This window comes from Taeniopygia guttata, chromosome 1 (genome assembly GCF_048771995.1).
Source record: "Taeniopygia guttata chromosome 1, bTaeGut7.mat, whole genome shotgun sequence".
NCBI classification, from domain to species: Eukaryota; Metazoa; Chordata; class Aves; order Passeriformes; family Estrildidae; genus Taeniopygia; species Taeniopygia guttata.
Genome location: NC_133024.1, coordinates 8,222,944 through 8,247,411, shown reverse-complemented (window position 1 = coordinate 8,247,411; position 24,468 = coordinate 8,222,944). Strand labels below are relative to the sequence as shown.

At 35.7% G+C, this 24,468-nt stretch overlaps 1 protein-coding gene across 38 annotated transcripts in view; it reads left to right on the top strand.

The window, feature by feature from the left end:
* LOC115492903 (uncharacterized) overlaps nt 1-24,468 on the top strand; it is a 531,227-nt gene that overhangs the window by 200,902 nt on the left and 305,857 nt on the right. For 2 of the 38 annotated variants that reach the window (XM_072923285.1, XM_072923205.1), the window contains one exon: nt 1,907-12,672. The exons of the other annotated variants lie outside the window; for them this stretch is intronic. In XM_072923285.1, the coding sequence (XP_072779386.1) occupies nt 1,907-2,015 (109 nt within the window). In that variant the 3' untranslated portion in view covers nt 2,016-12,672. Of the gene's footprint in view, nt 1-1,906; nt 12,673-24,468 lie in introns of those variants that run through there. 38 annotated transcript variants of the gene reach the window in all.

Here is a 24,468-nt window from a genome sequence, read left to right as displayed (position 1 = left end):
TAAAACACTCCCATTCTTGATGTTTGGAAGACCAGACAAGAGTTTTCTAGAGGAAAGCTGTTTTCTTGAAGAGTAAAAAATAAGTTCAAATAATGATTAATGAGAAGACATGTGAGGTAGTTTGGTTTTAAACCTTGTGGCATTGACTTTGCAATCAGCTTTATTCTGAGCTGTTAGGAAATGGCACAGACAGTGAGATGTGGGTCAGGACCTGGTGGCAATTTGAAGGAAAAACAGAGCAGGTAAGCAGCCATCTGATTTACCAGCAATTTTATGTTTTCATGTAGATAGCCAGTGCTGGCCAGAATGTGGAAAACGCCTGGTGCTGACATTTATTCATCCTTTCAAATGGAGTACAGAAGATTGCTAGGTTTGGGATTTTGGTTGTTTTGTTGGTTTGGGTTTTTTTTTTTTTTCCAGAAGATGTTAGTGTAAATGTTAGAGAAGAGTTGCTTGTCTATTTTCAGAAAAGCTAATTTTCCAGATCCGTTGGCTTCAGTTATTGGAAGTGAACACCAGATAACCACAAAAAGCACAAGAATTCAGTGTTTTATAAGAAATTTGTTCAATTTCATTTAACTGCATTTGGTTTCATTTAACTATATTTGAAAACTTTAAAGCTGAGGCTAAGAGACCAGTACCAAAGCTTTGAGCGTTGTTCATTTATATTAAACATACATAAACTATATATAAATTATTGGGTTCACTTCCCCTCTCTCCCCTCCATCCAATATGGCAAAATATCCACTTTTGGCAAGAGTGAGAAAATTACTTTGTTTCTTGTTATTGCTTGGCTATCCAAACTCACTCTCAGCATCCAAGAAGTTATTCCACTGTGGCAAAGCAAAAGCAGTCTCAGCTGCTTCATTGATGTTTTTGTGTTCCTTACATTTACACAGATTTTTAGTACAGCTCCGTAGAAATAACTGGGATTAAGTTCTGTATTCTCTGTAATTTTCCAGACATTTGCTCTCGAAGGCAAGTAGTATAAAGACCATGCTAAGGGGACAATACAAACTGTGAAAAGTCAACATAAGGTGCCAATTGTATGTAAAACATTTTTTAGTTTGCTGCATGGCTGTGCTGAGCTGTGATTTACATTTGAGTGAGGTCACTTGCATCCTAGAAACCTTGGCATTAGCTACTGCAGGACTCAGCCAGCTGCAGTCACCTCCAGTGAGAAAGAGGAAAGGACTCTTGGTTGTTCTGCTTTTGGGCATTGAGGACATAAATGCAGAAACTGACTGACTGAGTGGCAGATGAATTCTGGATCGCTACATTTTATTAATATTGTATTGTTCCAATTTTAGTTGTCATCTGTTCCCTATCCTTTGTCCCCTCAGTGTTTTCACAGATGACAAACATTGTCCAGAAGGACTTTGGAAACATATCTCAGCTTTGAACTTTGTGCTGAGTACAAGAGTGTCATCTGAAGCTGTGTGTGTTAAAGCTTTGAGGATATAGTGTTTAAAAAGTGTAGGTAGGAACAGTGCTGAAGAGGCAGAACGAAAATAGAAAATAGGATGCTTCACTCAAGCATAGTGAAAACTTGAAGCAGCAATAATGACAATCACAGAGGAAACTGCTGTTTGAAATGAACAATGTCAGCCTGGATATGTGCGTGAGACTAGGAGCAAAGAGTCTTTTTTCTTTTCTAGGGGAAAATGGTAGAATGACAGAAATTAATCTGAGGGAAACAAGTGAAAGAGACAATTGACTACTGATAAAAATGTTTTAAAGCCTTCTCAGAGTGCCCTGGCAATTTACTGTGTGCTTTCTCTTCCAGACTTTCAGTGAAGGTTGGGGGTTGCCTATTTTGCATTAATTAAGCTATTTATGCTTTTTTTTTACAACTCTATATTAACTTGTAGGACAGGATTACTAGACCTATTTTATTGACTTACAGAAAAGGCAGAAAAAGAAAGAAACAAAGAAAGGCACCAAAGCTGAGATCTTCAAAGTACCTAAACTCCATCAGGAAATTTTTGGTACCTTGCTGGTTTGTGGATCTGTGATCTGAGGGTCAGCTGACAAAGTTGTCTGGACTGGAATGAGGGTTTCAATCTACATCTCAAGGCTGGTGCCATAACCTGTAAGAACTCTTTTTTAGTTTTTATTGTGTTAATCATATATCCTTCCTATAACATAAGTTTCAAAGTGTTGCAGCTGGTGTGCCATAATAGTTGCTATTTGAATTGTTATTTGTGGCTCTTTTAAGAGGTGTAAAAACCTAAAAAGGAATAGTAGAATTCTAGTTTCCTTTGTTCATAGTTTTTTTCCTAGAGCAAGGTGGCCAAATTATTGCAGTTGTACAAATGCTGTGCTACATCCTAATTAGTCTTTAATGAGGAGAAAAGGAAGGATTGAGGCAGTGTGATAAGGCTTGCTGTTGCAGCAAGCACTATTAACTTCTGAGACTTTTATCTAACACTTTTATCTTCATTCTGCAGCCTAAAACCTTCATAGCCATCTCTGGTCTGTGGTGTTTCAAGCAGGTATCTGAGCTGTAAACCTTCATGCAAACATTCTAGTGCAGGGCCAAAACCAGGTGAAATTACATCAAATGCATGCTTTTAATTCAAATGTACATTTCTGAAACCATTCAGCACAGACTGTGTTATGTACATCCTTTGGCACAGAGCGTCTCTAATAGAATAACACATTATATAATGTGTTATGTCTGTATGCCTGCACTGCACAGTTTTGCTTTCAGATGTGTGCATTTGGCTTGTGCAGTGTAAGAAAATGTCTTCTCAAGACAAATATGCTACTGCTTGCCTTTTGAAAAATACTCATGGAAGGCCTGAAAGGGTACAGAGAACATTTTCCCAGCACAAACAAAATTCTTGTTATGTAATTTATTTGGCTTCAAAAATCAAGCAAGCTGTTTGGTTCTATACTGGGATTTTGAACCTGCCAACTCTGACAGCTCCACATAATCATGTAGCTGTTGTTTGGTGGTGTCACAGCAAACCTCTCTGCTTAACTTGCTTTAACCTTGTCCTCCAGATGAGATTCAAAATATACTTCAAAGGTGTATCTGTCAGCAATTAATATGAAAGTCATATCATCTGTGCTCCTATAGAAAAAGTTACGTATGGTTTTTGTTATAAGTGAAAAGTAGGTAAGACTTTGAGATTTTGAATATAGAGAGTAAAAAGAGAAGAGAATTTCAGGCTCTTTTATGTAGACATTTGTGAGGTTTTGGTTTGTCAATATAGCATAAAAATATTACTAAAGTATATAAAGTACTATCAAAATTAATCGTTATTTGTAAGTGAATTCAGATATTTCTATGACAATTACTCTATTTTTTTTTTGTTCTAAATCATGCACGTACCATCATTTCATAAAAAGGGCTTCATTAAAATGCCTACACATAGTGTTGGGTGGGTGAAGGAGGAACTTCTAATGTTTTATAAAATTTCCTTTTTTACTTTTATCATTAAAATGTGCTGTAGACAGGAGTAGTGTTATACACAATCATAATGTTCTAGGCACCCCTCCATAGATTTCAAATAAATATCTCCTTATTAAAGGTCTTTTCCAGCATCCCAAATTGTGATTTACTTTCAGCTCTTTTAAAAGAAATAAGCATACCAATCCTATATTAGTATTTTTTTAACTTTTCTCCTTTTGCAATTACCAAATTATTCTCCCAAATGTTATTTCTTCTAGGTTATTTTAACTTTTGGTCAGTATCATCATCAGCACTGTTTAATATCGTTGGAGACCAAGTCCTTAGACTTACTTTACAGTAAACACAGAGAAAAGTCCTTATCAGCCAAAAGCTGGTTTTTTTTGTTTGTTGCCTTTTTATTTTTTCCAGTTTTAAACTGACCAGACTCTTCCTACATGGGTGTGCCTCTAAATCCCTTCCAAATTAAACACAGAGACATAAAACCAGTATACAAACAATAGCAATAGAAGTACATCTTATTCATTCCTTCTTGCTTTTCTTCACGAGGATCATTAAGCATGGACTTCAAATATTCCAGAAGAGAGAAATGCACTTAGATGCACATCCTGCTTTCTCATGTGACCTGTATTGATTAGTTTTAACTGTAATAATTTAACAGTAGAACACTGGTTCCTATTCTGCCTTGAAGTTTTTCTCTTTAGAGGGAGCTTGATTAGAAATATATTTTACCCCATCAATTTCTTGCCTTAATTCTGAGGGAAAAAAATGTAAATTGTGATTCAACCTGATTTTAGAACTTTTGATCTCTAAACATGTGTGGTTATGTAGCTTTTTCCCATGTTCCAAACTGGTCCTTTAAACCCCTTCCTGACCCATCTAGAGACTATGTTGCTTGCTTATAATTATTAAGTAAGAAATAATTTTCTCATAGTAATGATAGGAATGAAAGTAAGGCCTATTCCAAACCCTATAGAGCTGAACACATCATATAACTTTTTACGTACAAGTATCATCCATGAAATTGTTAATTAACTTCAGGAGTGTTAGTTTAGCTGTGAATTCTCATTACAGCTAACATCAAAGACATGAAGTTAGTTGTAGTATTTCTACATGTGTGTATTTTTCTATAGGCATAAATACATAGCAACTGAAGGGTTCTGAGGCTTGAACTACAGTTTTGGGAGCTTTTTCCTCCTCAAATGTGGTACTATCAGATCCTGTAATATTGAAGAAAAGCAGTGAAAACCAGAAGCCTTAGAAAATGTTGATAAACAGGTAACAGGCAAGGTTTACTTCCCTACCATGACCACAATGATTTCCCAGGCTGGTATATAAGTAGAATTTTGTAAGGCTCTTGGAGAGTTGCCACTAGTTAAGAATAAAATCATTCAAGACGTGGAGTAATCACAAATATTATGCTAAACCTGTCAAATTATCTAGCTATGGTATGCTGGCAGGAGAAGGTGACTGTGCATTATAATATTGCAACTTTTTTACAGAAAGTGCCTGGAGCTGATGAACCAGATTGGTGGTTTTTAATAAAAGCGAATACAGTTAATATGTGTATACTTCCATTGACAAGGTTCTGCACTTAGGAATACAGCACAGATGGTGTAAGCAGTGAATACTTATGTCTGACTGTAATTGATCCTATCAACAATGACATACCTTTAACTGGGTTGTATCACTTTACGTCACATATGGTTAATTAAGTAAGAAGGGCCCAAATACACTAAGGAGATTTTTATGTTTATACTTAGGAAAACAGTCTAGACAGGTGTTAATGTAAATGAAGTTAGTACTTGTCAAAGGTGAAATTCTCCATATGTAGCCCTCCTTCAGTCTCCAAATAAATATAATTTGTCTATGTCTACATTAGCAAGTAGTGAGTAGCAATAGGACCTGATCTGCAAATTGAAACAGTTGGTGCTGAGGATCCTGCTTTCCCCACTGTCAGGATAAGTGGGAGAATGGAGGTTCCTTCAGTCTGGCTCTGTTCTGATCCCACTGGCTTGAGGTCATGCCTGAGTGCAGTCTTGGGGGGGGTCATTTGGCTTAGGTTGAGTCCCTGTATTTAGTACCTTATGTGTATCTTGGATAGCTACATTTTTCATCTGTAAAACAAAGTTTGTCCTTAATTTCCATCATCCTTCAACCTCAATGAGAAGAGCTTTGCTTCCTGAAATAACCCCTCCTTGCTGAATGCTTCCTGAATTGCCATTCTTGAATTGTCTTTTGCTATGTGTAGATGCCAGACCCATGATGGTATAGCACAACATCATGTAGTAGAGTTTGTTAAATTGTTTTTTTACATGTGCTGCATATATTTAGATTGGCCCTTAGTTGGGTAGTCTGTCTCTTGTAGAAATGCTGTTGGAAAAATTACATGTTCTAAATTCTTTCCTTTTATGGAAAAAATTATGGCAGTATTATCCACTGTATACACCAGTATTATCCAAAGTGTTATGGCAGTATTTTCCACTGCCAAGAACACCTTCTCTTTGCTTTGTCCAGTATGGAAAATGATATGACAAAATAGAAATTGATGTGTTCCAATTTCGGTCCTGGAGGTCTCTATAGGTACAAATTCTTTGTAGCAAAATTCTCTAATCTCTGTATTCACCTTATCTCTGCTCAAAGCAAAATTTGAAATGTTTTGCAGTAGTTTTATCTGCAAGCTACTGAATGTGTAATTCAACTTACACATTAGAATCCACTGGCCACAACTCCTGGGTTTCCCAGGAGAAAATCTCAACAATTTTCTGAGATGCACCTACAGTAAATACTTTTGGGGTTTAAATGACTCCTACCTAACTTTATTGGTTGATCTTCCAGAACAATTATTCCTACAAATACTCTTTTCTTTATTAAAAAAAAAAAAAAAAAAAAAAAAGGAAAAATTATTCAAACCCTTTCAGGCCTTACATGTACTGTTCTAGAAAGAAGACTGTTTCATGCTACCCAGTCCTTCTTTTTAATATCAAGGTAGGTTTTTGTTTTACTTTCTTCCGCTGGACACAACTTTTACTTTTGCTTTTCTCCCGTAGGTTGCCCTTCCTTTCAGAGCAAATTCCTGTTTTTGTCTCACTTTATCCTTAGCCCAATTATATGTTCTGAAAGAGATCTCTGCTTCACCTCATGTGATTTTTACCAGCTTTTCCCACTTGAAAACATTACAGCTGCTTGAAAACCTTAATTTGTCACTCCTGAAACACATACTTTGTGGATGTCATGCCTAAACTTTCCCATCCATCCCAGGTGGCTGTGTGATTTCCACATTTTGATTAGCATCATCAGTTTTGGAAGCAGAAACGTTGATGTCATTTTAAAGCTGACATTAACTTAGCTGTGATAACTATTAGCCTATTGCCAACATTTGACTGATCCAATGTTTCTTTGAACATTGTCAATGTTATAAATTAATATGAAGAAGTTCTTTTAAAAATTATTTTACTAACACCTTGAGTTTAGCAGTCTGCTTATTTATAAAGTGGAAACATACATAGTTACTTTGTTTAGGATTGCATTACGTTTTTAAATATATAATATCAAAAACATTATGAAGTAGGACACACAAGATTATTGTGGAACACGGGATCTTGTGTATACTGGAGAACATCAAACAGTTACTAAATAAAAAGTGCAAACTCCTTCTACCTTTTAAGAAACTGAGATTAAGTAATTATGATACTTAGTCTTGTCATAGAAAGGGTTTTTTTTCCAAGATAATATAATTTAATATGTTAAAAAATACTTGATTGTGTATTTTTCTTTAACTTAAAGACTAGCTTAAACATCACAAAACATTGATTCAGAATTTAGAAATAAAGGAAGTAAGCCCTAAAAAGCGAGTAGGCTTCTAAAGGCACATTTTCATTCCTGTTTATTGTAGACTGTTTTAGATTTAGCTCTTCATTTCCATTTGTGTTTTTATGTTTAAAATTAAAGCAAAAGATCTATTTTTCTTCTTCTCTGTAAAAATAGCTGGCATTCTGTCAAAGCTTGTTGTAGCGTTGCTTGTACATAGTAAAAGAATAGCAAGCATAGCAACCAAAAAAATGGACTGAAATAAATTAATTCCAGATTTAATAGGATGTTTTGATATACAGTCTGCAAAAGAAAATTTTCTGGGGTGACTTAATTGTGGACTTCCAGTACCTGAAGGGAGGGCACAGAAAAAATGAAGAGAGACTATTTACAGGCATGGAGTGACAGGCCAAGGGGAAATGGCTCCAAAGTGAAAGAGTTCTATGACACTGTTATTTTTTCATATATTTTTCAGACAGCTTCTAAACATTTCTTAATTGGACTGCTTGCATACTATAAAATATGTGCTAAAGTGTCTTGAAAAATCAGTTTAAATTGAAAAGTTTGGGAAGCCTCTTAGTAGTGCCTGAGCTCTAAGTATTTCAAAAGAACAACAACAAATCCTATATTCTATAAAACACTTCTCTATGGTGTGTTACTGAGGGGTGGATCCTTCTGGACCTTGTTCCCACTGAAGCAGTGTCTCCATTATCAGTTTCCAAATAACTTTAGGGATAATATCAACCAGAATGTTTCTGAGGGAAAGGTTCATGTATACTCATAAGAGATTGGCAGTGGGGCAGTAGGGGAACATTACTCTGGTATAATTTTTCTTCCATGAGAAGTATTTTTTTTTTCTCTACTTAAAGATGGCCACTTAATTGGCAATTTCCTGGGAGTTATGATCTTTGATACAAAAAGTAGGTTTGTAGATAGAGCAACGGACACGTGGGACAAATTTCATGTTTGTATTAGAAGAATATTCTATAATCTTTAAAATATAAAGTATTTTGTTCATGAGTAGCAAGATCACTCTCCATGTATATGTTATCAGATGACACAAAGAAAGTATGAGAATGCTATCAAATCTGAAATCAAGCATTATCAGCCATGCTGCAAGATTTTCTTTGCAATGCTCATGAAGATGCAAAAGAGGCAATTCAATGCAAAAGTACAGTCAGGAATTAGAGCAGCAGCTTCTGAGTTGAAAGATAAGTCTGTGGAGGTCATCAACAAGTAGAAAAAAAAAAAACAAGCGTATTTGTCTATTAAGCACTTACTATGATTAATTTGATGCAATATGATTCTTGTTTTCCTTGGACTCAAGTGAAAGAGTGGAAATCTGGGAATTACATCTATTCTAGAAAAAAATGTAGGATCAAGTAGTCTGGCTAATCTTAAATACTATTCCATGTATCTGTTAAAGATATTGTTGATCTGACATTTGCAAGTAATGAATTTTGCTTTGTCATATTTTCTTGTTTTGTCCATTCTGTTCCAGTAAAAATAGAAATATTTTCCCAGTATGGTGTGTGTGTGTGTGTTGATAAGTAAATAACCGATAGCAAAATAAGAAAGGCTTTTTTATATTCTCATAAAGTTGCATGTGCAGTTTGCTTTTATACAACTTTGTATGAAAATGTCTTCCACCTAATTATTAAGGGATTCACACTGAAGGGAGAAGATTCTTTAAAGAACTAAAAGAGAAAAGAAATAAGTGAACAGAAACAATGTTAAGAAAAAATATCTGTAGGGCATTTAACATTTGTAGTTGTTCCTCATCATTTCTGTCTAGAAAGGAAAGAAACGGATTGTGTATGGAAATCTAAACTATTTGGTTAATTATAAAATATTAACTGCTTAGAAGATCAAGGGTAGTGCAATATATAGCTTCAAAGATAAGTAACATTTGCAAATATCTTATCTGTATTCCACCAAAAAAAATGGTAAGGTAATTTTATTGTCAATTTAAATGAAAAGCAAACAAACAAACAAAACCCCCCAAAAAACCCTCAAAATTCAAAATCTCCAAAATTTCCAAGCATATAAAATGCCGACTAATAGTAACTGGTTAAAACAAGATTTTCTCAGCACTTGAGCATAAAATTTCATAATTTTCTAGAAAAAATGTTTTCTTAATGTTGCCACCTACATCCACAGGCTTCTTCACCATTCCAGCTTCTCTCCACCTTGAGTCACTGTATGTTGCTTACATTTTCTGCTTTGTTGCTGCAAAACTTGGCACCTCTTGTTCTGCCAGTGCCTTCTACCCTCTGCCTGATTCCCTTCCATTAACAAGACTGTTACTTTTGTGCAGCAAGAACCTACCACCTCGTTTTTTAAATACTTTTAAGCTCACCTGTAGAGCAGCCTCCACCAAAATGTATCATCTCATTGTGAACATAGAACTGCCATTTATTGTGAAGTTTGGCAATTATTTGTACTATTAATTCCAAAGTGTTCAGTTTTAAAGATTTGTGATTTACAAGGAATAGACTTAAATTTAATGGTTAAACTGAAAAGCCAAGCAAATGAAACCTTTTTTTTCTCATTTTTACCACTAAAATTTGAAATTACTTGGTTTATTGGTCTTGATTTTATTCTGTGACTTAGTGATCACCACCAGCTCTGGAGCCTGGTTGACAATGGTCAACAGAATGGTCTTCCAGGATCTTAATTTCCAGGACCGTTTTCTGTGTATCTACCACCATGCTGAACAAGTAAATCTGAGGAGTAATAGACTATCATACCATGTTTATAAGATTTAGTCAGGGATACATCAATCCTGGCAATGCCCCTTTTATATATTTTCTAAATGGTGAAATAAAAAAATTTTGGCCCATAGCAATGAAAAAGGAGTTCTATAAAACTGAATACTGAGGTAGATGGTCCTTAATAAATGAGCAAATCCTTCTGCTGCCTGTCTAGTTTGATGAGGAGCAGGTTTGTGGACTTTTTAATTTAAAAAATTGTTCATAAATCATACAGTTAACTAAATCACTGAAGCTGCAGCCTCAAGACTTTCCTTTATGTATGAAGAGAAATAATTTCAGCTATTATGTTCATGTTTCAGTCATATGTGATTCATATTCTTTAAGTTTACCTGAAATAGCATTTTCAGACTAAAGTAATCTTTTGTCCTTTTTTTTTTAATATGAAAATAAAGACTAATAAAATGCAGTACTCAATACAGGAAGGAACATAGTAATGCTACATTTTGAAATTGAATTTGCAGTTGCTACTTTTTGTCCCGCTTCCTCCCTTCCTCTCTATTCACCCTCCCAGTCCTAGTGATGTTAAACTGTTTGTTGTTAGGTATAAAATAAAACTGTGTTCATAACTTAAATATAAATTTAAGTGAAATAAATCATCAAGAAAAATTTTAGAAGTCACACTTGAATACATTAAGGTTCCCATAAAACCTAGAAAATGTTTTTTCAAGATACTGATGGAAGGATGGTCCCAGAAATGTTTTGTATTTTTTTCTTGGTGTCATCATGTTTGATTTCTGTTTGATAGAACTATCAGAGAATTAATTTCTTAATTTTTTAATGTTAATTCATTCCATGCAGAATGGTTTTGGTGGAAGGAGGGCAGGAAATACTTTTAAATTTATTTTTTCAAAGTTTTGTGGAAATTCCTAGGACATTTATCTACTTTTAGAACTCAAGTACAATTGAAATATTGAGACTATTCTGTATTAATGTTGTGACTCACAAAAGTAATGCAAATGTTATATTAGGTTTAGATCTAAAACATTGCTTCTGATTATTATTCTGCACTTGATGGACTTTCTCTTTCAGCTTCTATTGTAAACTGTATTTGCAGAGGTTTAAAACTTTGACTGAAAAAATTTGCTTTGGGTTAAAAGCATTCCCAGCTCTAGTGATTGGAATGAAGTTACCCAAATTTTGAAAAATGTTGTGGGTATGAATTCTCTATTAGCTCAGGATTTTATTAAGTGTTTCTATAGCTCTATAACTCAAAAATATATATTTTTTTGCTAGTATCACTCAGTATATAATGGCAATAGAAATTCCAGTCATAAATCAAGAGAATCACAGTATTTAGACTTAACCAGGTGCCTAACTCTTCAAAGACTAGAATAAGAGAGTTGTCTTTTCCTAACTAGATACATGTTTAGTACTGCAAACAAATATTTTCTAGCAAACCAAGGGTAGAATATGTTCCTCACAGAGCTGTCTTTGCAGTTGCATTATTGCAATATATTATTGACCAATGCCTTCAATATGCTGAGCTGTCATTACCTGTTAGGAATGATCTGTTTTTCAAACCAGTACAAAGACACCTGAAGTTGGGTGCGATCCCATTTGGACATCCTGGGAAGTGAAGGCAGCTCCTAAGTGGTTCACTTTCAGCACAGGGACCAAGTCCTTCCCATTGCCCAGCTGAAACAGTCTGGGGCTGCTCTCCAGGCTGAAGTGCAAACTGAGGAGTAAGTCAGGAGTAGAAAAGAAACCTTTCAACTTGACTTACATCCTTCCATGAGCTGCTTTCCCTCTTCTATCAATCTTAGTTGGCTGTGTCTGTTGACCAAATAAAGTGGATTATCTTGAAGGCAGGAAGTGTAAATCACTCTCACAGTTATATGTTGCAAAATTAATACTGTGCTGGTAACACTATTGTCATATATTTTATTAAATTTTATTTGTTACATTTAAAAAGTGTCCATGAACTCTTTCTTAGTAAATCCTCATGGAAATCTTTTAGTTTGCTTCTTCCCAAAGAAATTAACCCTGTGTTTAACTAGAATGAATATCATACTAGAATGAATATCAAAGTCGTAACAGCTATTAAAATTTTAAATACTAGACATTAAAGATAGATTTTAGAGGAATAATCCTTATAGCAGCATTTCTGAAGTTTAAAATTCATTATTGTTATGGGTTTATTTATCGATTTAGTTGCTGACCTTAAAAATATCATTAAAAAGAGTTCTGTTAGGAGGGTAATACTCTGAAGTAATCAAGATATCATTTGAGTTGGCTTCTTACTGCTGTTAGAGGGGGTTTCTTTAAAATTTTAACTTTGCAGGCAAATCTTTTTATACATGACGCTGCCATCAAGAGGCTGTTGAGTAGAACCTCTGTGTTACCCATCTCTAATTTAAATGTTTTTCTTATTTTTAATTAACAGCTTGGTTTGAAAGCAGGGAGTATTCTATACTTGCTAATTGAAAGGAAAAAAACTCTATACTAAAATGTTACTACTCTGCTCAAAAATGCTTTGAAAAAAATGGGATTTCATTGACATCAAATTTTGTTGAGATTGATTTTTACATCAGCTTCAGCAGACATTATGAATCCCTCTGGTCACCTTGTGAACTATTCTGAGTATCTTTTTGAATCTTCAGGCACCCTAATATACAGTTAAATCTTCTTTGTTAGGATCTAATTTTAATCCTTTCCATCAAAACTCCAAAATATAGATGTAGTCTATAAACTTGGTCAAGAACTTTAAGATGCTAGATCTAAAAGGCCAGAATTACCATAGACCCTAAACATCAAGAAATTTACCCTTGAATCAAGAAGCTAATGAGTGAATAAAATCATATCTTTATAACAGTCCAACAATAGCATCTCATAAAGCAGAAAATAGCTTTATATTTTCAGGTTTTTGGGGGGGGGTAAAGGCAGCAACTTGTCCCCAGATTACCATTTGCAGTTCATTGGAACCCAAATATTGGCATTCACCATCTACCCCCAGTTCACTTCCAGTGGTATGGGACTGTTGACAAATTTAAGACAAGTAATGTTTATCATAATGTTATCCCCATTCTCTGAAGATCATTTGCCTTCTTTCACCCTCTAGAAATAATAATAGGGAAAAAAAATCATGTGTACATTAGCATTTGTATTTACTATGTTTGAATTAAAGCTGTAAAAAAAAAAATCATGTGTACATTAGCATTTGTATTTACTATGTTTGAATTAAAGCTGTAAACAGTTCTGATTCACTAATAACTGATGAAAGTGTCTCATTATTGAGCTACAAAACCTCCAACAAATTAATGGAAATTGCAAATCACCTTGAAAATTGCAGGCTGTTTAGTCCTATATCTGAAAACTGCATAAATAGCTTTGTTGCTTAACTGTTTCTTTTGAAAAAATAGTTTTATTATTACACTTTTTAGAAACCATGGCTTAGTAATTAAGGCATGGCTAAGCAACATCTTTTTTTGTTGCTGTTGTTGTTGTGTTTTGTTTTCTGGAGACCAACATTTAACATTATATTATTGTTAAATATTACTATGTTTGCTTCCTTCTCTTTCACATATTATTTAGGACCATGGATTCTCTGCCTCTGATGCAAAGCAAATATTTTGGCCAATTTTCTCTAATGCCCCAAATTAAAATAGAGGATTTTTCATGTTCTAATTATTTTCTATACATAATGAATTTTTAAATATATACATCCGTGATATTTTCCTACAAAATTAAAGCTTAATTAGAAGAAAATATTTCATGAAAAAGAAAAAAATCATGCAGTGCATTTCTTTGTTCACTCTTTGCTTGATTTTCATTCTTTCTGCCTAACTCCAAATCTAAAACTAGTGCATGTTCCTTGTTAGGAGAAAATAATTTATGGGAGGCGACCTCTAGCTGGTATAAAATTTGGTAGACTCATAGTCATGGAAATGCACTTCAAGAGAATATCAGTTGCATTTCTCTAAAAGATAGAATGGTTTCTGCAAAGTTCTAGATTCTCTTGTATCCCATACCCCGCCCCTCCACTTCCCCTCCCAGTTCCACATTACAGCTGCATCCCTGAAATAACCTATTAGATTTAAAATAACATATTTCAGTTTAACATAGATTCAGGATAAAAAAATCAGCAGTTTTTAATTTTGTCAATTTTGCCAATATATGAGTCATCATTAAGCTTATGATGTGTAATTTTTCATCGTTTTTTTGCATACAATAGAGATTTTTAAAATTTTTAGAATGCACAGGAGACAATTTTTTTGTATGTAAAGCTTCATATAACATTTCTGCTGGTGTAGTGTAACTATGGAGGTACAGAATGGGCACTTATAGACTTCTTTTTACTATATTTGAGGTCACTTCACTTACTGGAATACTAAAAGCATTGTGTGCTGAAGCACCCTCTAGTTATTGCTAAGAGAAATTCCAAAATTTAACAAAACCTTTGAACCTCCAGGAACACAACTGCTGCTATTAGTTGGCAGGTGTCTTTTACTAGGAAAGCTTTTCTGTGACTTTCCAAATTGGTTCGTTCCTAGGGCTGAATGACCCGTGAGATGTCCATCATTAGCTCTATGCAACAAAAGAACTTGAAGTAGCAAAGAATTGAAGTTTCTGTTTTTCCTGCCTCATTGTTGCAGGCTTGATGAGTGAGGGAAAAAAAGGTCCCTTTCTTTTTCTCTTCCTCTTTTTCTTCCTTCTAAACCACCACCTTCAGGTTTTTCCTTTTGTACTTGCTTCGTATTGTTAGTAATGTATCCACAATTCTTGCTCATCATTTCCATTCTACTGCACCACCCCAATTTTGGTCCTTTTGCCCTTGGCCACTATCTTTATGTTTGATAGCAGCTTGCTAGACTTTTGCAGCAAATGATGAAAGATGAAGTATTACTGCATTTTAGCTTCTTCGTGTCCAGTCTGGAGACTCAATTACTGCCTCTCAAAAGCTATGAAAACATTAATGTTCTTTTGTTTGAAGCCCAGAAAAGATTTTTGCTTTATTCTGTTTCTGTATCCTCTCTTCTGTGTTCTCTCCACTCCTTAGTCAGATGCGCAGTGGATACTTGAAGCTTTTGAAGCACCATTTGACTGAAGAAATTAGTCAGCTTACTGCCCAGGTCTTTGCATGCCCTTGCCACAGTTTTGAAGTAGTTTTTGTTACATATGTTGAGCATATGTAGGAACCAAATGTACTGGAAGGAACCATCATTTCCAGCATCAATTTGAATGCAGGTGAATTCAAACTGAGCAGACTGCTGTCTTTCTTTTCTTCTTATTGTGGGTTTTTTGGGTTTGTTTTTGTTTTGGTTTGGTTTTTTTGTTTGAGAATGCAATGTCTGAGAAAGATTTGGCATGTGCGGAAGTTTGTGAAACCCATTCCTCAAATATTGGCTCCTTAAATTTTTTGATGTCAGAGGGATCATCACAAACCGGTATTCTACATTGTGAATGTGCACAGAGTTATAAACAAAAACTCTACGTTTGATTGTTCATGATATGTGATTACTCAGGGGACCCAAGTAATAAGCATGTGTTCCCCATCAGGACTTGCATACAGCTTTCCAATACTGATGGAAACTATATGTGTTGAGCAGATGGGACAGACCATATTCATGGCTTGAAAAAGGTTTTGCAAGGCCTTCATCATAAGTGAATTCAAGTTTTCTGGGCTTCACATTGGAATGGTAATTTGAATTCATATAGAGTAAATGTAAACCAACTTGTGATAATGTGACTAACTGCAAATTACTTTTCATAGCTGCTACTTTTTCAGCTGGGATGCAGAAGTTGCCTTAGATTAAATTTGAAACTTCACGTAAAGTGCTGTCTAAAATAACTAACAAAATGCAGATGGGAGTGGAATAAAAGCTGGGTTTATACATAAGGAGGCATTGTATCAGGAAGGTTACTCTCTATGCAGAGGTTAATATTTGTATAAATAACTGTTATTGAATATGAAGTACGACTTAATCTGTGCAAGTAATTTTATTTCATCAAACTTTCACTTGACAGTGTCAGTCATGAAAACGTAGAACATAAAATAATATGACAAAACTTATTAAATACATTTTTCAGCATAGTATTTTGTGGCTTTTGTTTTGATGAATTATCGATTACGTTGCTTTCCTCTACTTTGTGTCCTTGTAAAACCTGTTCTGCTGTAACATAGACCTAAGAAAAACCATGTAATAGTATGATGGTTTTTTACCTACTCAAGAGGCTGGAGCTGGTGTTTTTTTCTCTTGGACTGTCATAGATGTGCAATAATAGCAGGTAATAGCTAAGCTTCATTATCCACTGCTTATTTGTTTAAGTAGTTGTTGGCAAAGACTAAAGGATTTAAGAGATGTACCATTTGTCTTGTGCTGGGTTTGGAAGGAGGAGACTCTAGGCAGCCAGTTTTGCATGAAGAATACAATAATAATATTGTATATGTTATTTCAATTGCATGTTATGTTTCATCTATGGGCAATTTGTAGGTGGATTTATATTATGCACATAAAGGCTTTAATTTCCAAAGCCATTGATGTAACATTTTGGAAACTTGGCTATTTTGTTGTAGAATGCACATGAACACCAGCTATTTTGATGTTGGATATCTGAAGAATTTCTCTCCTATTTCCAGGTTTAATTTTGGTAGTGTGTAAATGTGCAAAAGAAGAAATTCCTGCCGAGCAGGATTTTGAAATCATCAACATATGCAAATCCCAGGTGGCCTTTTTCCTCTCCAGAGTTTGGAATAGAACCCAACACAGGTTTTTTCAATCTCCTGGTGTAGCTGGTAGGCTCTTCAGCTTGATATTAATAGTCAGTATTGTCATGATTCCCAAATGAGGTGATTCATTCTGTAAGTCATTAAAAGGCTGATAAACAGGCCCTCCCCCAGACAGGAGCAATGCATCCATCTGTGCTGGGTCAGCTGTACTTAAACAGGTGAGACTGAAAAACCAGGAAGTGGTAACTTCTCTCCATTTTGGTTGTGTAGGGTCCTTGTTCTCTAAGAGAAATTTTTGTCTGAAAAGTTTATATTAAAAAGTGAAAATATTTAAAGAGTCAACACAGCACTGACTTAAAGGCATAGGCATTGGCAGAGTGACTGGTTATTTAAGCTTTGCAGTGAAGCAAGTAGCTTAAAACTCCAGACACTCCTGCTTAGGACTATCTTTGTGAAGTATGCAGTGAAAAATCAAATCTGATGCCCTGTCTCTCCAATTTACACAAAAACGGCACTTCAACCAACCACAAGTTTATTCTGGATATTCAATTGAACCTTGTTTAATATTTATTTCTACTCTAGATGAACATTACAGGCAATGAAAAATTGACAAAAATTACAGGCTAACAAATTGAGTTTGGTTTACACTCATTTATGATCAAATGATTTCTTTGATTGCTGCAAAGGTGTATCTTAAGTCACTTTGTAAGAATTAATATTTTTCATATTAGTACACTCTTACGTGATTATAAATCAGTAGGAACATTGTCTGCCACAATTTTAGAGTAACTAAGATGTAGACAACCAAAGGCTTGACTTTGCATGTCTATTGACATGCCTTTTGAGCCTTGTGCCTTTTCATCAGCTGAAATCTGGAGCAGAGGAGGGTAAATTATATCCTATAGGGTACCCATTGAGCCAGGAATGGGGTTAGAAATAAGCTAACCAATAATCCAGATCTATAGTCACCTTGAGCTCCCCCTACGACTACTGTATCTCAGTACTGTGCAATGCTGTAAATAGTAGTGTTTGGAGGGGTTCATTACCAAAAATCTTCATTATTTCATTTTTCCTGCTGCTCTTCTTTTTTTTTTTTTCTTTTTCTCTTCTGCTGCACTTCTTTTTTCTTTTTTTTTTTTTCCTTTATCCTGTTTAATTGCTTCTTAGAGAAAGTAATAGAAAGTAAGTCCATGCAAGAAATATACCCACAGAAGGAAACCTGGGAAATGTCTCCCTTTTTCAGAAAGCATAACTACAAAGAAATTCTGGTGGTGGTAGAACAGAGCTGAGCTTGTCTATGAGCTCAGGGATGTTATGTTCCAACACTGAATTTGACTGACAAAAAGGATGATGTTTGAGACAAGAACTGCCTTTTTGTCTGGCAACACAATAGGATCTTCTTCCTTGATGGATTCTCAGCACTAGTCAGTATAATAATATGATAATTGGTCCCAAAGAAGGAATGAGTAAGATTGGATGGTGGTCTTTGGGGACCCAGTTGTGTTATATCTAATCTAATTATGTTTGATACTGACTTTTTAATACATATGGTAGCTATTTCCTTGGCTTGGAACTAAGGCTTATATGCAAGCTTGATATTTGCTTGGTGTCTGTTCTAAAAGCTCACAATTTTTTTTCTTAGAAGAAACCCCAGCTATATCTGTCTCATGTCATGCTGTATTCTAATTCAAAACTAAAACTGATTTGTTCCAGAAGATGTCTTGAAGCATAAATATGTTGTGGCTTGTGGAAATGTGGGAGGTGTGATGGAAAGAGCAAATGTCTATAGATTGTACTTCAAAAAACCACTGCAACTTGCTACAGAAAAGACATAGTAAGTTATTGCTGCCTTGGAGCAACAATCCTCAGCAGGCATTCACCCTTTTGCATGAGACAATATAAACATTTTAGTGGATTTATGAGCATAAAGGAGCATCTGGAGATGATGAGATTGTGCAAGACTAATTTTAGTGTCTGAATTAAACTAACTCCATAGCTACAAAAGTCACTTCCATGTTTTCTGCTCTTGTTTAAAAAAAATGTGTATGAACCACAGCAAGCCCAGATTTTCTAACCAAATGGAACAGAAAAATGTAGTGCACTACTGCTGGTGGTGGTGTGGTGGGCACTGGCTTACTGTGAGAATTGCAAAAATCCTTAATGAAAGATAGTTATGCAATTGAATTTCTGAGGCAAGTTTCTTCTCAGCTGTTAGCATCTGGGTTCCATTTTGCCATGAATAGGTGACTGTCTCTTGGATTTATTTATGTTTCTCACTTTTTAATAGAGAGTATAGCATTTATTCCTGTTTGCAAGGAGGCAGCTGTTGCTTTTTTCCCTTTTCTTCTTCCTCTTGTATTTTACCATTGTCTTCTAGCTTCAAATAAGCATATTATAAATGGAACATATTAATAAAATTAGTGCTGTGTGATGTGTTATTGCCATAGGTAGGGAAATAAATTTGTTTGAAGTCAGTTTCAGTTTTGCAAATTTAACTTGCTCCCCTGAAGTAACTGAAACACTGAAATGTATGTTTTATTTCATGTTTAATTTCTTCTTTTTTCTCTTTCCCCAGTGACTCTTACTAGTGAAAGGCTTCCAGCTTAGCAGTGATGGTTATTGAAAGTTCAAATAATAGACAGCTCAGTTTGTGAAGAAATGCACAGCCTTTTAGGAACTCAGAGACTCCCGTGCCATTGACTTATAGTGTTATGTCATAGTTTTGTCCATCATCTCTTCTAGAAGTGGCTGATGCACAAGTGGAAGCGCAAAGTCATTGATCACCTCACAGAGATTAATGAGTAGATCACAACCTGCACAGTTCTTGGCATGCACCATTTTCTGGGACTTCCTAATAATTCACTTAAGGCTTGGGGATGAAAATGATAAAATCCTGACTCCTTTCAAGTCAACTAGAATTTTATTATTAACCTGAAGTGAGGAATCATGCAGTCATAGAGTACTGGGCCAAAGCTGTGCTTCTAAACATAGAAGCAACATGGTTGAAAATAAGTCACTCCAATTGAGTAGCTGAAATCAAATTGCAAAAAAAACCAAAAAAAGCCTTTGGATGATATGTTCAATATGCTTTCTACCAGCTCCCCAGAAAAAGAAAGATAGTTCATGACCAGAGAAGCCTGTTTCCCTGTGAATCCATTTTTTTGATGTTAACAGAACTTTGATATTTAAAACAGTATGTGAGTCTGGTGGAAGTTTTCAACATGAAGTAAGGAAGCAGTTAGCTCTTTTTCTTCCACAAACTTTCCATATTTACTAGTGGGAATGCCAACAAAATTTCACTCCTCTCTTCTTTTGACCTATATTTTTTTGTGGAATAGAGATCTCAACATTACTGAATTTCTAAAAAATACACCTGAAACTTCCGATCATAAATTTTATCAATATTGGCCAACAACTTGAAGAGGTTTAGTTGGCATAAATGCTCATGGTGTAAGTTCATACACACTCAACTTCCTAACCTCAAAATCAAGAGTAGAAAATGAATGCATTATTTCTAACAGAGAATCCTTTTAAGAACAACCAGAGATTTTATACAGGAACTGCAAATATGCTTAGCTGTACTAATGCTTCATTTATTAGATAATAAGAATTCTAAACAGCTTTCTGGAAGGACAGAGATTTGTATTTGTCAGCAAAGCTCTACTAGTTACTGGTTCCAGTGCTTTCCTGTGTTTCTTAATGTGTTGCCCAAAGCTAAAAAAAAGTTTGTTTAAATGTGAAAGAAATGCCAGATACCACCTTTCTGTCCTGCAGCCACCCTGGAGCAATTCTGACAATAGGCCCCATCCTTACAAACCAAAACAGGAACAAATTTTCAATGGACTCTTCAAGAAGGAGAAGGTTGTGCAAACTTTCTGCTAGTTATAGCAGTGTTTGAATGAAAAGCATTTGTGTTCCACCCCTAAGTCTTGTCTTCTTTTATGACAGTGTTTAAAATGTCTATCCACCATAGTTTATCTGCATCCTGATCTTGTCCTGTCTTGGATATGTTCCTTGCTGTCTTGGATATGTTTCTTGCTGGCTTCACTGAGAACATCCTTCCCTTCCTGTAATTTTCAAATTTTGTATTGATTTGGCCATATTACCTTTTCTTCAGCCTCAAGGAGCTGGCAAAGCTTCACTCCAGCCTGTATTTTGCTTTTTACCTTGTACTTCTGCTCCTTTCTAGCCATGCTAAGTTCAGTGTTGTTAAAGTCTTGCTAGAGATATTGCTGAAGTCATACCTCTAGTGCAGGGCAAGGTGAGGTGTGAGTTCACAGGGCAAACACCTTCCTTGCTGAGGAGTCACATTTTCTTTTGGGGGCCTGCAAATTCATCTTGTGATAAATATTTTTCTGGAGAGAGAGAAAGGAGAGGTACTGCAAAAACTGTTGTGTTTTTCTCACCTATCTGCCATTTTAAGATTCCAGACTTCTCAGGTGTAGGTAACTGCATTTTTTGTAGTAATTGCACATTCTTTCATGGCATTTTGGACATAAGGCAGGTTGCTCTTTCATTTCTATTCTCATGTTAGAAAGGAACAATGACATTCGTTGTACTAGCCATTAGTCATTTCATTTGTAACCCATATTCATTTTATGGTGGGTATTTAAGATCTTTTCCAGGATCTTTTCTAAAACTGTTAATGTACTTGAGGACCAGTGAGAGGTGAGGGTAGTTAGTGAGATTTGAGCTTGTGAGATGTGAATGACTTCCACTGGGTTTTGGTAGGAGGCTGTTGCATAGTTCATGAAAATATTTTGGTGGCAACAGCATGTGACAGAACAGGCTCAGCTTTTACAAAAAAGATTTTTTTATTATTATTTTTTTCCATTTCTGTTTAGTAATTTTTTTCTCCATTATCTCTGTTGAGTATTCATATAGAATTGGAGATGCCCAGCCGTGCCTTCAGTGAATACTGAAGACATTCCCATGTCAGGAGCCAGATCTTCCACACACTATTATATTAACTATAAAGGGTTGGGTTAATTATCTGTGCCTTTTGCTTTTAGGTGGGTGTATGCTTCTAATTTTTTTTTACTGATTGAGGAAGTTATTGCGACATTCAGATTTTGAGACTAGCCAGCAACCTGTGGCAAGGTGAGAGGACTCAAAGTTTTGGCTTAAGTATTGTGTCTAATTTTAGGTATAAATGCTGAAAACCTGTAGGTGCCATGTTGAACTGTACAACATGCCCAGTGCTTCAGAAGCCTCTATTGATTTTAAGTGGGTACGTGCTTTGTTTCTGTTGCTGCAAATCTTCGACTTTTTTTGAATTAGAAAATACATGCCAGCCTCCTTGCCATACGCCTGTTTCTCCTAATGCCCATGTTTTTTTTCAGTCTCATATGCTTTCATATGTAAATTGGCTATCGAATTCCACCCTCAGTTTTAACCTGTAATAACTTCATTGCTTACAATGCAATTTGCACTGGTGTTATTTAGATCAGAATCTGGATGTATATGTAAATGTGTGCTCTTATGCACACACGTAATGCCTTCTTTTTACATATAAAAATGCCTGCTATGTATATATTTTTTTTAACTTTCTTTTAACAATTGAAAATGAGAGGGAGAGTCTGCTGATTATTATATACTGATCAATTTTAGAGCCCCTAACAAGTGGGAAATAAATAATTTGAAGTAGTAGGTGGATTTTTGGAGTCATGCACACACACACACCCCTTTACAATGCATTCTGATTCTTGTCTGTCCCAAGCAGGAACTTTTCTTCTTCCCCTGACTTGCAATTCTGAATTTTTTGTGAGCCTTAAATCTCATTTTTAGTTGACTTTGGAGAAAATGGAGGCAGAGATATTGTTTAAAAAAAAAAAAGAAAAAGGGAAGACACCCCCCTCCACTAAACAACTACCCCTGCCCCCACTTTTATACCACCAGCTCAAACGTGGAACACATTTTAGCAGAAGTGCTCCAGCTCTATCATATGTGCTGTGCAGAGTCATCATGGCCATGGTGCATAGCTGAGAGCCGGAAAGCAAACAGCTGCTGTAGCCTGATTTGAGTTAAAATAGTGTCAGTGTTTAGTCTGGCGCAGTGCTTCAGGAGAGATTGGCAGCTGGGTCAAACAAAGTCATTCCATTGGCTCCCTTCCCAGTAAGCTTCTGCTAGTATTTAGGTACTAGTGCAGCCTAGGCCCCTTTTCTCAGGGATAGCCTAACATCTGACCGCACCCTCTTTGCTTTTTAAAAAATGCCTTTTCACTCTTTAAGATAAATCCTCTATTATACAATCTGCCACTAATTGTGTGTTAAGACTGTTTTTCTCTCGAAAGCTGATGCATCCTGCTCTCAACGTGGTTTAGAAAGTGGGCTGTTACAGTGCTGGATTAATAAAAGGGGCCTTTATGGTTTGTGAAAGAATATCTCTGTGCTTAGGCAGGAAACTTTTTGATCCACAGAAAAGCCAGACGACATCTAGGTAAGGCTTGTGTATCAAATCTGCTTTTATGGGAGAGTGGGGCAGCGAGAGCTGTTAATTGCAATTGCTTCAAGTTTGCATGCCCATTTTGATAAGCTTTTTAGAAAGTTTAGGAAATAGCTGCTCCTGCGTCTCAAGCCCTTTCTCTCCTCCCTCCTCCTCACTCCTCCTATGCCTTTACTGCTTCCAAAAGCTTGTAATGATCTGCTTAGTTTTCGCTGGAATCCGCGCGGACGCTTCGCTCCTTTTTGGAGAGGGGTTTCTTGCGGAGGCGCAGAGCAAAAAAAGTTCTGTGGTCGGACCCAAATGCTGTTAGAAGTGGAGTGGCTGGGGAGAATTTACAGGGAAAGCTTTCCACTGTTACAGACTGCCTGTGCAATCATTTAAAAGTAGTTGAAAACTGCTTTGAACTAACAAGGGTTTAATTACGGAAAAGTTTAACGTGGCGATGGAAGGAATATTAAGTAAGTTGTCTTTGTCTCATACTTTTTAATTTTAGTTGTTGCTTTAGCCTGTTGGGTCACATTTTTTGTCAGCGCTGAAGGCTGCCATGAATTGGTAATGAGGGCCCCTTTTTGCACATGATTTTGGCACTTGGCCAAAATCAACTTCCCAAGGCAAGCTTTCTCTAAAAGAACCTGAAGCATTTTTTTGTGATTAGGAATCATGTCTGAAAGCTGCCACAACCAGTTGTGTAGGCATGTCAAAATGACTTTATACAGTATATCTGAAGCATTTGTGGGGGGAGGGTCTGTATTTTCCTCGTGTACCAAATTGTTGCTATTATCATTCTAAATTTCCGCAGCTTATGCACCTCCAAAAACTAGGCTACAGAGAGCTAAGGCATAATGAGGATCATTGGTATCTTTGTATTTTCAACATGCCAAAGCAGCACTAATTGTCACATTTAAGGAAGATACAGTATTAGTGGTTGCATGAAACACTTGTGGATGTAAAGCAGATGAATCTTTAAACTTTTAATCTCAGTAAATTATTCTCAGTGAACAGTAAGTAATGATATTTTCTAGAAGTTTCTTTGTTTGAATTGTATAAGTGGAGCTTTTTGATGTATCTATTTTAAAAATACATGCCTGGATCCACTGGGGGGAAATTTGCAAGGAAAATCATGGACATGCCTTTGGATTTATCCCATTTCTTCGAAATCTGGGTATGGGTCTAAGCTGCAAGACAGGGAACAGGAGCTGGGTAGTCCTTTGTTGTTAAAAAGGGGGAAAGGGAGTTAGTCTAAACATTAGCAAGGGGCTGCAAAAGTTCACATTTCAAGTGTGGTCAGAGTTCTGAAATTTGTGCAGATCATCAGTACAATAAATGAGTTACTATTCCTTGCTGATATTATATAA